This window comes from Oncorhynchus tshawytscha, linkage group LG24 (genome assembly GCF_018296145.1).
Source record: "Oncorhynchus tshawytscha isolate Ot180627B linkage group LG24, Otsh_v2.0, whole genome shotgun sequence".
Taxonomy (NCBI): Eukaryota; Metazoa; Chordata; class Actinopteri; order Salmoniformes; family Salmonidae; genus Oncorhynchus; species Oncorhynchus tshawytscha.
In genome coordinates, this window is record NC_056452.1 from 22,224,009 (window position 1) to 22,238,045 (window position 14,037).

Here is a 14,037-nt window from a genome sequence, read left to right on the forward strand (position 1 = left end):
GCAGCTTGTTTTCATCTATCCCACACAGAGTCCAACCTCCCTCCTTAGCTCTCCATACTGTATGCCTTTACACAGCATTCCTCACTAGAGGGTGGTAAAGACTCTTGAATGCTCTCTCACACACAACCAGCATGTGGGCAGGTAGTAGGTCACAGTATTTAGAGCAGAGTGTGGACTATAGATAGTAGCATAGACTTAGACACACAGTAATGAACTGTCACTTCACGCACACACACACACACACACACACACACACACACACACACACAGTCCTATTCCCCTCTATGTTGTGTGTGCACGCCTGTGTTGGGGTACTGCACTCCCTGAGCCCCTAGGCTGATTGATCACCATGTCCTAGGAAAAAAGAAGGAGGAGGGAGAGAGAATGGAGAGGAGGAAAGTGGGGTAAACTAGGGGAGAGAACGAGAGGAGGAAAGTGGGGTAAGCTAGTGAGAGAGAGAGAGAGAGAGGATGAAAGTGGGGTAAGCTAGGGGGGGAGAGAGAGAGAGGATGAAAGTGGGGTAAGCTAGGGGGAGGGAGAGAGAGAGAGAGAGGAGGAAAGTGGGGTAAGCTAGTGAGAGAGAGAGAGAGAGAGAGAGAGAGAGAGAGAGAGGAGAGAAGTTGGGTAAGCTAGTGAGAGAGAGAGAGAGAGGAAAGTGGGGTAAGCTAGTGAGAGAGAGAGAGAGGAGGAAAGTTGGGTAAGCTAGTGAGAGAGAGAGAGAGGGAGGAAAGTGGGGTAAGCTAGTGAGAGAGAGAGAGAGAGGAGAGAGAGAGGAAAGTGGGGTAAGCTAGTGGGAGGGAGAGAGAGGGGGGGGGTAAGCTGAAAGTGGGGTAAACTAGGGAGGAAGAGATAGAGAGGAGGAAAGTGGAGTAAGCTATGGAGAGAGAGAAGGAAAGTGGAGTAAGCTATGGAGAGAGAGGAGGAAAGTGGGGGTAAGCTATGGAGAGAGAGAAGGAAAGTGGAGTAAGCTATGGAGAGAGAGAGAGGAAAGTGGGGTAAGCTATGGAGAGAGAGGAGGAAAGTGGAGTAAGCTATGGAGAGAGAGGAGGAAAGTGGGGTAAGCTATGGAGAGAGAGGAGGAAAGTGGGGTAAGCTATGGAGAGAGAGGAGGAAAGTGGGGTAAGCTACGGAGAGAGAGGAGGAAAGTGGGGTAAGCTATGAGGAGAAAGAGAGAGGAAAGAACCAGCCCAGCATCCTCCAGTCCAGCATCCTCCAGCCCCAGCCCAGCGTCCTCCAGCCCCAGCCCAGCATCCTCCAGCCCCAGCCCAGCATCCACCAGTCCAGCATCCTCCAGCCCCAGCCCAGCATCCTCCAGCCCCGCATCCTCCAGCCCCAGTCCAGCATGCTCCAGCCCCAGTCCAGCATCCTCCAGCCCCAGCCCAGCATTCTCCAGCCCAGCATCCTCCAGTCCCAGTCCAGCATCCTCCAGCCCAGCATCCTCCAGCCCCAGTCCAGCATCCTCCAGCCCAGCATTCTCCAGCCCCAGTCCAGCAACCTCCAGCCCCAGTCCAGCATCATCCAGCCCCAGTCCAGCATCCTCCAGCCCAGCATCCTCCAGCCCCAGTCCAGCATCCTCCAGCCCAGCATCCTCCAGCCCAGCATTCTCCAGCCCCAGTCCAGCATCCTCCAGCCCCAGTCCAGCATCCTCCAGCCCCAGTCCAGCATCCTCCAGCCCAGCATCCTCCAGCCCCAGCCCAGCATCCTCCAGTCCAGCATCCTCCAGTCCCAGTCCAGCATCCTCCAGCCCAGCATCCTCCAGCCCCAGTCCAGCATCCTCCAGCCCAGCATCCTCCAGCCCCAGTCCAGCATCCTCCAGCCCAGCATTCTCCAGCCCCAGTCCAGCATCCTCCAGCCCCAGCCCCAGTCCAGCATCCTCCAGCCCCAGTCCAGCATCCTCCAGCCCCAGTCCAGCATCCTCCAGCCCCAGTCCAGCATCCTCCAGCCCCAGCCCTTTTATTTGGCTGTGATTGAGAACAAGATCCACAGTGACAAAAGCCTATCCTAAAGCAAGACAACTCAATATGACACATTGAGACACACACACACACACACACACACACACAGTCTAATAACCTTATCTGATGCATTATTGATGTGATGAAAACATGACAGTGGCATTAAAGGGGTAACCTGCAGTTTCTACATACATTTTTGTACATAAATTAACATTGATTGTTGAACAATGTAAATAATGAATGCCTTATGAGCTTAGTTCAACTGTCGTACCCCATCACCCCGAAATATATATATTTTTTACTCTTGTGTTTGTAAACAATGTAATTGTAAACAAGCACTGTAGGGTTTAAACTATAGTTTTGATCTCATGGATGGTCAGTCCTTGCAGCCATAGCTCTGTCTATGAATTTGAGAGTGGTAACATTTCTCCATCCCCATAGCTGTGTACTAAAACAGTTGGCGATGTGGCCGCTTTGTTGTTGTTTCAACTACAGCTTGCCCTTAAGTCAAACGGTAAAACAGTGTTAGAGTTAGTTTTGCATGGCCCGGTGCCCCGGGTGGGTGGAGTTTGCTCATTTTAGACCATTCCATTGGCCCTTAAGTGAAATCTCCACCCACCCAGGGCCATTCCAAACAAACTCCACCGGTATGACATTCTCCCCCTCTCTGCTGAACCCAACTGAAATCTCTTTCCTCGTCTCTTTTCTCTCTCTCTTCCTTTTGTCCTTCTTGCAGAGTGTGTAGGGGGGGGGGTGAGGTAAAGGAGTTACTATTACATAAACATTGTAGGAGGAGGAAGAGGAGGCGAGGGCAGGGGTCGGCAAGTAGTTGAAGGAGGGGGAGGAAACTGTCATATCGCAGTGCTACACACCTACCTCTGTGTTGGCCGCATCACTACATGATAAGTGTACAACTTGTATGAGTTTCTGAGGTAAACTGGGTCTGTCAGCTTCTCTCTCTCTGACCCCTTTTCTTCTTTCTCTGTGTTCCTCAATTGAAGCTCTCCATTAAACTGGACTGTGTCATCTCTACTCTGAATGACTCTTTGGCGTTTATGGTCTCTCCATTGAGACTGCTGAGAGAGCAATGCTACTCAGGAAGCACTCTGACATACACACACCTGATGGTCTGCGGCGAATGCTACATTAAACATTTAGCAAACCACTCTGGGTCCCTGTGACATCATCTCTTAGCACCACTCAGCTTCAGCATTAATAGTATGGATAATGTCTCTGATAACGATAACGTCTCTCACACTCTCGCTCTCATTCTGATTCACTGGGCTAGAGCGGTCTCCTGTCAGAGCAGACACATTGATTTATATATATATATATTGATCGCAGGTTAAATGTGTATGCGCGTGCTAGTGTGTGTGCGTTTGTGTGAATGAGGAGAGGAATTCCTGTTGCTTATTGAGTAGGTCTCAAGATCCTAAGACCGTGCTGCCATCGGGATCTCATTAGAACCATTGACCACAGCGAGGCCAATGTGTACACCTACAACTGTCCCGAATCCTGACACTGTCAATAATCGTTGCATGCAAAATGTGTTTGGAAACCTCAGAAACTACTTTCATATCAGCCCAAAATGATTTTACAAATACAAAGATACAGAGCGCTGTTTTAACAGATTCCCACGGGGGTTCTTTGTGCGTTTCCCTGAAATATGACACTTCCTGAGCTAATGGAAAGTCGCAAGGTAACACACCAAAAATGTTGTCTCAAAGCCATAGCTGCGGGAAGTATACTGAACAAATATATAAATGCAACATTGGTCCCATGCTTCATGAGCTGAAAAAAAAATCCCAGAAATGTCCCATAATGCACAAAAAGCTTATTTCTCTCAAATTTTGTCCACATATTTGTTTACATCCCTGTTAGTGAGCAATTATCCTTTGCCAAGATAATTCATCCACCTGACAGGTGTGGCAAGACACTCATTCCACAGGTGCACCTTGTGCTAGGGACAATATAAGACCACACTAAAATGTGCAGTTTTGTCACACAACACAATGCCACAGATATCTCAAGTTTTCAGTCACTCAAACCATTTCCCACTTTTCATCCTTTATATTATCTTTATTATCATCTTCTCCTTCACCAGATCATCCAGAAGTCTTGTGCAATCTCCCACTCCCTATTTATTCAGAATATGTTCCACTTTCTTCCTTTTTCCTTGTCCACCATCTTACCGCGTCTCAGCTCATCACCAACCACTCAGACACTTAGGTCCGGTTCTAGTGTTCCACCGTTCACGCCAGAAATGAACCTGCAAACAGCCAGAGCTTCAGTAGTGGCTGGCTGGCTGGCTGGCTTCTTCTTCTTAGTTGTAAGGACTCAGATTGGAAATCTGCCCGTTTAATAAATACCTGACCATAGAGTGCTCCTGCCATGGACGCCATCTGTCATCACGTGACCATAGAGGTGGGTAGAGGGAGATAACCAATCAGGGAATTGTGTACTGCTGGAATAGTTATCATGGCCTGACCTTTTGTTGATAGTATGACCGTCTGTAGATCATCTATATGGGAATATCCTAATAAACCTGGGCCCATTTTTTTTTACAAAACTTTTAATCTGGATCAGAATCATCTGGATTCTGTAATCGTCTTTTTTGCTATCCAGGATCCGATCGATCTGGTTGTTATTTAGCTGTTTGTCTGTGAAGAATAAGCAGATAGGATCATTCTGATCCAGATGCTTTGAACTGGCCTCCACAGCTATCTACTGGATAGGTTGTGTTACTACTTCTACACTGTCATAGGGGAACAAAGATAAGGAAACTATACATTAATTAAAGACAAAAAAAATAGAGCCTGCATATCACTTATAATTAAGTAGAAGCATTTAATTGACACGTCGCAATGTAACAACTGACCACATAGCTAGGATCAATGAAACATAATAAACCTTTGGTTGTCAGATTGACTTTAGTTGCATTGACATTTCTTGGTTTCACTTTTCTAAATCCACCCTGAATCCATCCTTCCAGTGGGATAAAGATAATCCACATTTTCATCACAAAAACAATCTTCATAATCACTACCTTTGACTTTCGAAAAACACAAAAACGAAATTTGATCCTGATTAAAGGTCAGATTAGATGACCAAATCCTTATCCCGATCTGTAGGACCAGAATAAAATTTTCCAATATCACAACTTGCTGCCTCCGCTGTTTTGCTTTCAAGCCAAGCCTACTGCTGGACCAACCCTACATGATGGTGAGTCAGTGTGCAATAAAGGCTTTGCTTCATCCCTTGCATGGATGATCAACAGAATAGATGAGAATAATGTCATCTTTTTTTTTTTTGGGGGGTGCTCCTGGATTGGACAGGTGAAGACTTACAGGCCAGGAGTGTTCAGTTCTTACCTTATGAGGTCCGGATCCTGCTGGTTTTCTGTTCTACCTCATATTTAATTGCACACACCTGGTATTAATTGCACACACCTGGGGAACAATGGAGAAACGCAGTGGAACTGGCTTCCAGGTCCAGAGTTGAGTTTGAGGGTTGTAGATAATGGCCACCCAGTGAACAAAATTATGTTGAAATTAGGTTCATTTTGGGTTTTGAATGAAAGTCGAAAATATGTATTTTCTGGATATTGAAAAGACGTCATTTACAGAAGTTGAAAATACGTATGTCACGGACGTTATAAAGACATTATTTCTACAGCCACATTTCAATCCGTATTCACTTATAGCTTCATGTCAATGAAGAACGCATGATCAAATAAAACATTTTTTATTGAAATAGGAAAATAAAGAAAAATGAAGATTGCAGTATGGAATATGTATTATTCCTCCTGTCACATTCACTTACAGTGCCTTCGGAAAGTGTTCAGACCCATTAACCTTTTCCACATTTTGTTACAGCCTTATTCTAAAATAGATGTAATTGTTTTTTTCCCCTCTTCAATCTACACACAATACCCCATAATGACAAAGCAAAAACAGTTGACATTTTTGAAAATGTATTAAAAATAAACTGATATCACATTTACATAACTATTCAGGCCTTATACTCAGTACTTTGTTGATCTACCTTGGTCAGAGATTACAGCCTTGAGTATGACCCTACAAGCTTGGCACACCTGTATTTGGGGGAGTTTCTCCCATTCTTCTCTGCAGATCTCCTCAAGCTCTGTCAGGTTGGATGGGGAACATCACTGCACAGCTATTTTCAGGTCTCTCTAGAGCTGTTCGATCAGGTTGAAGTCTGGCAGAGCCACTCAGGGACATTCAGAGACTTGGCCCCGAAGCCACTCCTGCGTTGTCTTGGCTGTGTGTTTAGGGTCGTTGTCCTGTTGGAAGGTGAACCTTCGCCCCAGTCTGAGGTCCTGAGTACTCTGGAGCAGGTTTTCATCAAGGATCTCTCTGTACTTTGCACGCTTCATCTTTCCCTCGATCCTGACTAGTCTCCCAGTCCCCGAACAACATCCCCACAGCATGATGCTGCCACCACCATGCTTCACCGTAGGAATGGTATTGGCCAGATGATGAGTGGTGACTGGTTTCCTCCAGACATGACTCTTGGCATTCAGGCCAAAGACTTCAATCTTGGTTTCATCAGACCAGAGAACCTTGTTTCTCCTGGTCTGAGAGTCATTTAGGTGGCTTTTGGAAAACTCCAAGCGGGCTGTCATATGCCTTTTACTGAGGAGAGGCTTCCGTCTGGCCACTCTACCATTGGTGGAGTGCTGCAGAGATGGTTGTCCTTCTGGAAGGTTCTCTCATCTCCACAGAGGAACTTTGGATCTCTGTCAGAGTGACCATTGGGTTCTTGGTCACCTCCCTTACCAAGGCCCTTCTCCCCCGATTGCTCAGTTTATGCCGGGAGACCACCTCTATGAAGAGTCTGTGGTTCTAAACGTCTTCCATTTAAGAATGATGAAGGCCATTGCTCTTGGGGACCTTCAATGCTGCAGACATTTTTGGTACCCTTCCCAGATCTGTGCCTCCACACAATCCTGTCTCGGAGCTCTATGCACAATTCCTTATTCCTCATGGCTTGGTTTTTGCACTGTCAACTGTGGGACCTTATAGACAGGTGTGTGCCTTTCCAAATGATGTCCAATGAATTGAATTTACCACAGGTGGACTCCAATTAAGTTGTAGAAACATTTCAAGGATGATCAATGGAAACAGAATGCACCTGAGCTCCATTTCAAGGCTCATAGCAAAGGGTCTAAATACTTATGTTATAACTTTTTTTATACATTTGCAAAAGCTTCTAAAAACCTGTTTTCGCTTCGTCATTATGGGGTATAATGTGTAGATTAATGAGGGGAAAAAAGAATTGTATGCATTTTAGAATGAGGCTGTAACGTAACAAAATGTGGAAAAGTGAAAGTATATGAATACCTTCGTAATACCTTGTATGTTAGCTTTTTCAAACCCTTTGGAACAGACAGTGACCATAATTAAAGTTTCCAGACCTAGAGAAAAAGCAACAGAAAACTTCCAACTACAATAGAATTCACAGTAACGGTTACAGGATAGTTGTTATTGCTATGATTGTGATATGTGGTTGTTTATCTACCTTGGTAGTATACTGACTGTAAGTTGCTCTGTAAAGGCGTGTCTGCTATAAACCCCAAATGTAAATAGGAACATTTGCAACGCATGCTGGGTATTATTATAATTAGCTCCACCCTCAAACAAGACCAAATTTGGTCTGTTCCGACGTCAATGTCTCATAAATTTGGACCGCGTTTTACAGTAGATTACAGTTTAGTTCAGCAGAGTATAGTATAATACAGTACAGTATATTATATTATATTATACTGCAATACTGCAATACTGCAATACTGCAATACTGCAATACACTAATACTCTACATTACTGTGCTGAACTCTGCTATACTGTACTGTCTTAACTTGTGAAACATAGACATCTATGAATGGTTCAGATTTGGTCTGGACAAAACAAAGTACATCTGTGGATGTTGAAATCAAGGCCAGAGTGGACGGACCAAATTTCAACATCCATGAACTTCGACGTTTTGACGGTGGTCAATGGGCAGTGTTCCTTTAGGCCACGTTGTTGTCACATATCAACTTTACTCGGTCAGACCAAGTTGTTTTCCGCTACAGCTCGCGGATCGCTGATTCACACCGAATAATACTGCTACCCCGCGCTGATGACATGACTGCTCAAAAATCCTGCTCAAGTCTCGCGTGGTTCTCTCTGCTCTTCCCCGGTCTCTCTCCGCCTCCGCCAACCCCTCCAGTCTCTCTGTCCCAGCCTGTCAGTGCCGTAGCTCGTATCGGAGGTTAACAATCCTCCCCTAGACCCAGAGAGCGACCCAGCCTGCCGTGAACCTGACCGAGGCTTGGAGCCCACTTCTCAGCCATGGCTACTATCGTTACCTCCACCCGCTTTACAGACGAATACCAACTCTACGAGGAGCTCGGGAAGTAAGCGACTGTCGTCATTAGCTAGCCTTTTGCTACTGCTCTGCCTTTCCGTCTGCCTTTCCTTCTTCTCCCCCACCCCGTACGCGACTCGCTCCTTCTTTAGCCAGCCAGCTATCTGGGATAGCCTGAACATATTGTCTTCATCTGGTTGTTGACTAAATGCAGCTATATTGCGTGTCGTAGGTTCTAGGGACAGAGTTTTACAGCGTATTTATTTCCTGCACCCTGTCTGTAAAATGCGATTAGCACAGCTAGCAATGTCTACTAGTGTGTCAACGCCTTGTCTTTCCGTCTGCTGAATTAGTCAGGCAGGAAGCGTTTGAGCGAAAGCACTCTGACATTTGCTGGCATGGCACGTTGGCAGCCTGCTTGACAGCGCTGAATGTTAGCATGCAGGCTAGTTTAACTGTCTGCTCGTACAATATTAGGCGATTTGTCTCTACTGCAGTTGTGTCGGACGTAGACGATAGTTATAGCCCACACCGCCTCCTTCCCAAAGCAGAATTATGTTTGCACATTATGTAAAACGCCACCCGCTTTCACGCAGCAGCCGTTCATAAATGCCATATGTAGCGTTATAAGCCTCTCAGCACAGACTATGCCGCTGTGGCTTAAAAGTGCAGGGGTGATGCTGTTTCTCGGAATTTCGATGGTTTGTTTTTTTCCCCTCCTGAGAGAACCGGGTCGTTGTATTATTACGGGCATCTGTCGGAGGCACGATCCTCTCTGGACTCTGTAGATGGATGTCTTGTGTTATTATTCCGTTAGCCCCAGACCCTGGGTATAGTCGATGTGTCTAGGGCTTCTCTTATCTCTGGCATTTTATTGATCCACTGATTGGTTGATCAAAGTGCACACACCTGGGTGCGTTCTTTAGGGCACAACGTTGTGGACATTTCAGGTAGTAATTTATGTACAACAGAGATGTTTCTCTGACCTGTAGTCTACTCTTGTCATGATCATCAACAAGGGTGTAGTGATATAGGGGGAACAATCATTGGTTCTTGAACCAGTAACTCAGCAGTTACAGGGAAAGGCAAATACTATTTTATTAATATACACTGAGTTCACAAAACATTAGGAACACCTGCTCTCATGACAGGCTGACCAAGTGAAAGCTATGATCCCTTATTGATGTCGCCTGTTAAATCCACTTCAATCGGTGTAGATGAATGGGAGGAGACATGTTAAAGAAGGATTTTTAAGCCTTGAGACAATTGAGACATGGATTGTGTATGTGTGCCATTGAGGGTGAATGGGCAAGACAAAATATTTAAGTGCCTTTGAACGGGGTATGGTGGTAGTTGCCAGGCACACTGGTTTGAGTGTCAAGAACTGCAACGCTGCTGGGTTTTTCCATGCTCAACAGTTTCCTGTGTGTATCAAGAATGGCCCACTACCCAAAGGAAATCCAGTCAACTTGACACAACTGGGGAGCATTGGAGTCAACATGGGCCAACATCCCTGTGGAATGCTTTTGACACTTTGTAGAGTCCATGGCCCGAACAATTGAGGCTGTTTTGGGTGCAAGTCAATATTATGAAAGGTGTCCCTAATGTTTTGTAGACTGTTTATATAACATGCCATTTAGGAGACACTTACAGTGCTGCGTTTAAACATTTTCTTATGGGTGGCCCCAGCAGGAATCAAACCCACATTCCTGGTGTTGCAATCATCATGCTATACCAACAGATCTACGCAGTTACTGTAGCAGTGGGCTAGTGCCAGTGAGCTAGGAGAGGAGTTTAACTCTCTGTCCTCTAGTTTAGGTGTGGCCACCCCTCCTGGAGGGCTACTGGCTCACGCCTGCAGGGTTTAGCCTAGTTTCAGCTCTGCTCTAACACACCTGTTAAATCGAAGGCTTTGATTCGCTGTGTGATCGAGCAGGGCTGGTCCAAAAGCATGCTCCGCCAATAGCCGTAGGAGAGGGTTGGTTATCCCAGCTGCATTGTACATACAGTGGTAGCTAGCCTAAAGGCTATACTACAGCAAATCTAATCCTGGTCTCCGGGTACGACTGGTTTTCTCTACAAGGTCTGCTTAGTGGTTCATTGATTTACGAGGGGAAGGAAGATAACCAGCGGTCCTGTGGACTTGTATTTGAGAAGAGGAGCTCTGTAATCTGGGTGTCCTTAATTACGTCAGACTGTCATCGTTTCAGGTGTATGACTCCATGCTATGCATCAGTGTTGACGGTGTGGCCAACGTGTGTGTGTGCGCCAGTGTGTGTTGCCCTGCGTGTTTGTTGCAACAAAAAAATCCCACAACCCAGAACTGACCGTTGCTTTCCTTGTTTCCAGGGGAGCGTTTTCAGTGGTGCGAAGATGTGTGAAGAAGTCATCAGGTCAGGAGTTCGCCGCCAAAATCATCAACACCAAGAAACTCTCCGCCAGAGGTACAGTAACACACACACACACAGAGAGGGAAAGCGGTGCGCCACTGCTAAATGCATATAGGGGAAGCACTGCTATGATCTGTTGTACAGACCTGTGTGTCACATGTCAAATTAGGGCTTTGGTGATATGGCCAAAATATCAAACATTATTTGACTGTATTTTGTGTTTCTGAATAATGAAAGTTGTCAATCTGTTTTGTGCATAATCCTTGAATGACAACAAATTAATTTTGTGATCCGTTGTGATGGTGTTATACTCACCTAAACTAGGACAAAACTGACACTAAAGTAGTCCATTTTGAAGCACTTAGGCAACAATAACAGGACTCCTCAAGTTAAGACAAGTTTAACTATATGGTCATAACATAACACTCCAAATGAATAGGAGTTGAGAAGCACTCGGAAGCAAAGCAGTTTAACCACCGGCTTCGCCCAATCCTGGTTTGTCCATATAATCAGTGTCAAAAAATAAATAAAAGACTGCAACTACTGCAGCTTGTTATCTCACGCATCCCATTCAGTCCCGGCAGATTCTTCAGTCTTCACGCAGAATCTGCCCACGGGAGATAACCTGGTGGGGGGGGGGGGGTCCGTGCCTACAGGGTGGCAACCTGTCTCATCACAGGAAGAACATTATTTAGCATTGTTGGGAAGAGCCTGTAAGTATTTCACTGTTAGTCTACATCTGTTGTTTAAGAAGCATGTGACAAATAACATTTGATTTGTATCAAAATATTGTTATAGATGGTAAAAAATCTATACCAGTATTAGCGATACATCACCCAGCCCCTACGTCAGATGTGTAGAGCTCTGCTTTCCAAGCACGCCGGTCCTCAACATTATACATCGGGTAGGGCCTTTTCTTTCATTAATAACGAGGGTATGGGCTGGGCTCAAAAATGACAAAAAAAAAAAATAGTGTGTGTGGTGGTGGTTGATGATGCTTGCTAGCTAGCTAGTTGCACTCGCAATGGATACGGAGGAAGTGAAACACAAAACTCCAAAGTAGAGCTTGTAAAAATCCCAAATGAAGTGGAAAAGGCTGGCATGTGGAAATCTAGTTGTGACCGTTGAAACTAAGATGCCCACTGGACATTTGAAGTGTCGAGCCTGCCTTGCGATTTTGAAGTACGGCAGCAAGCGAACCAGCACCTCTTTCCAGCGCCACATTGACACGAGGATGCAGCGGCCGCCTCACAACAGGAGCAGGTACCAGTCAGCAACCGAGCATGACATCGTTTCTCTCTCGCCCCAAAACATTTACCGCCCAAAGTCAAATCAGAAATCACAAGTGTGTTGCTTTCTGTTGCAAAGATATTATGTCCTTCCACACAGTTCAAGGCACGGTGTTTGTTGATATATCTAAAGAGCTAATAAATGTGTGGCTAGTCATGGCTGCATCTCTGACACTGTGCTCCCAGACCCCACAAGCACATCACGGAGATGCCACAAAACGGCACTCATAAAGAGGATTGAAGTGGTCAGCGATATCAACAATGCAATAGCTGATATAAATGACTTGGGGATGATCACAGATATGTGGACTGACGATTACCGCAAGGTAAACAATATGGCAATAACCTGCCTGACATTACCCTCGAGTTTTAGCTGAAAAGCCGAGTGCTAGCTACAGCAACGTTCCGCCCAGAAGATGCCAAGACAGCTGTGCTTTGTTTCCATCCAGCTGTGCTGAAAAGTTGTCTGGGTGAAGGACCAGGGATCGAATATGATCGCTGCACCCTACCGACGGCTTGACTTCCAGGTTCACTTGCACAACACCGTGCTAAAATACGCACTTGACACTGCTGAGCTGGAAGATGCGGTTCCAGGGGTGGCAAAAGCTTTGCTTGCAGCCAAGTCATTGGTAAGATTTGTAAAGCAATCGACCTTGCAGCCCAGTTGTCAAAGGTTGTGTCTACACTTGACACATACATGTGACTTCTGCTGTCAGAATACGAAGATCGCATTATAAAGACAGGTCTAGACACATTAAAGTGTCTCTTTGGTGTGGTTGTGTTCAGATCTGTCTGACCACTTCAGAAGGTGGTCAGGGATGCATTGTGTGCGGATTTCTCCTCAGTCTGGATGCAATCAGGATACCGAAAGCGCATACAGTGGGCGACGTCATCAGCACTCCTCCCACAAGTCTCTGGAAAATGTGTGTTTTGGGACCGAGAGGCACCTTTTCATTATAACGTTGGAGGAAATACGTTCCTAGTGTGTGAGGAACGTGTTTGCTGGCCTTATAAATGCTAGCTAATATTTAGAAAACTGGTTTTGTTTGTTTGGCTAGAGTTATGCTAACATGTTTGCAATCTCTTCATCGTTGCTTGTTAGCTAGCTAGCTACAGAGGTTAGCTGGATAGTTAGCTACAGTAGTTAGCTACTACCATCAATTGTGTTATCATATTTAGTCTATTCCACCAGGATTCCAGACACACTGTGGACACGGTAAAGACATTTTAAATGTACTTAGGTGTATACGCATGTTCGGAATTCCATGATCTGACCTCTATGATCTGATTTAATACATCTGCATGAACTGTCAAGTCTAGACAAGGCCAAAGACTGAGACATGGGTGAAAACAAGATTCAGCACTGTGTACCTCACCCTGTACTCCAAGGGAGTATACACTGAACTCTGTGAAAAGATTGAGAGCCCCAATGTACTGGTTTCTCATTGGACTTTCTCAGCCCCCCCTTACGAGGCGCTGGGGGGGGCGCTGGTCTTCCTGTGATGAGACAGGTTGCCACCCTGTAGGCACGGACCCCCCCCCACCCCAGGTTATCTCCCGTGGGCAGATTCTGCGTGAAGACTGAAGAATCTGCCGGGACTGAATGGGATGCGTGAGATAACAAGCTGCAGTAGTTGCAGTCTTTTATTTATTTTTCAACACTGATTATATGGACAAACCAGGATTGGGCGAAGCCGGTGGTTAAACTGCTTTGCTTCCGAGTGCTTCTCAACTCCTATTCATTTGGAGTGTTATGTTATGACCATATAGTTAAACTTGTCTTAACTTGAGGAGTCCTGTTATTGTTGCCTAAGTTCTGTGGGTGAAATTTGGACTGGAGTGGCAGGCAGAGGAGTTACTTCAAAAGGTAAGTGGATTTTTGAGCCTACTGCTTAGGTTGAGGCCTCTCCAAATAGTCAATAGCCTACATTTGATCTGATTGTGCTGGTTCTGAATAGCCTACTGAACATGTGTTTGGGGCCGTGAGTCCCAACTAGTTAGTAATATGTTTGGATATTTAACCTGTGCTCAGTG

The 14,037-nt window shown here is 45.6% G+C and overlaps 1 protein-coding gene across 12 annotated transcripts in view; it reads left to right on the forward strand.

The window, feature by feature from the left end:
- Nucleotides 1-8,004: 8,004 nt before the first annotated feature.
- LOC112223409 (calcium/calmodulin-dependent protein kinase type II subunit gamma) overlaps nucleotides 8,005-14,037 on the forward strand; it is a 44,381-nt gene continuing 38,348 nt past the window's right edge. For 5 of the 12 annotated variants that reach the window (XM_042305536.1, XM_042305542.1, XM_042305538.1 and 2 more), the window contains exons 1-2: nucleotides 8,006-8,373; nucleotides 10,674-10,768. In XM_042305536.1, the coding sequence (XP_042161470.1) occupies nucleotides 8,309-8,373; nucleotides 10,674-10,768 (160 nt within the window). In that variant the 5' untranslated portion in view covers nucleotides 8,006-8,308. Of the gene's footprint in view, nucleotides 8,374-10,673; nucleotides 10,769-14,037 lie in introns of all 12 variants that reach the window. The other 7 variants (XM_042305541.1, XM_042305544.1, XM_042305545.1 and 4 more) reach the window with 2 other exon arrangements.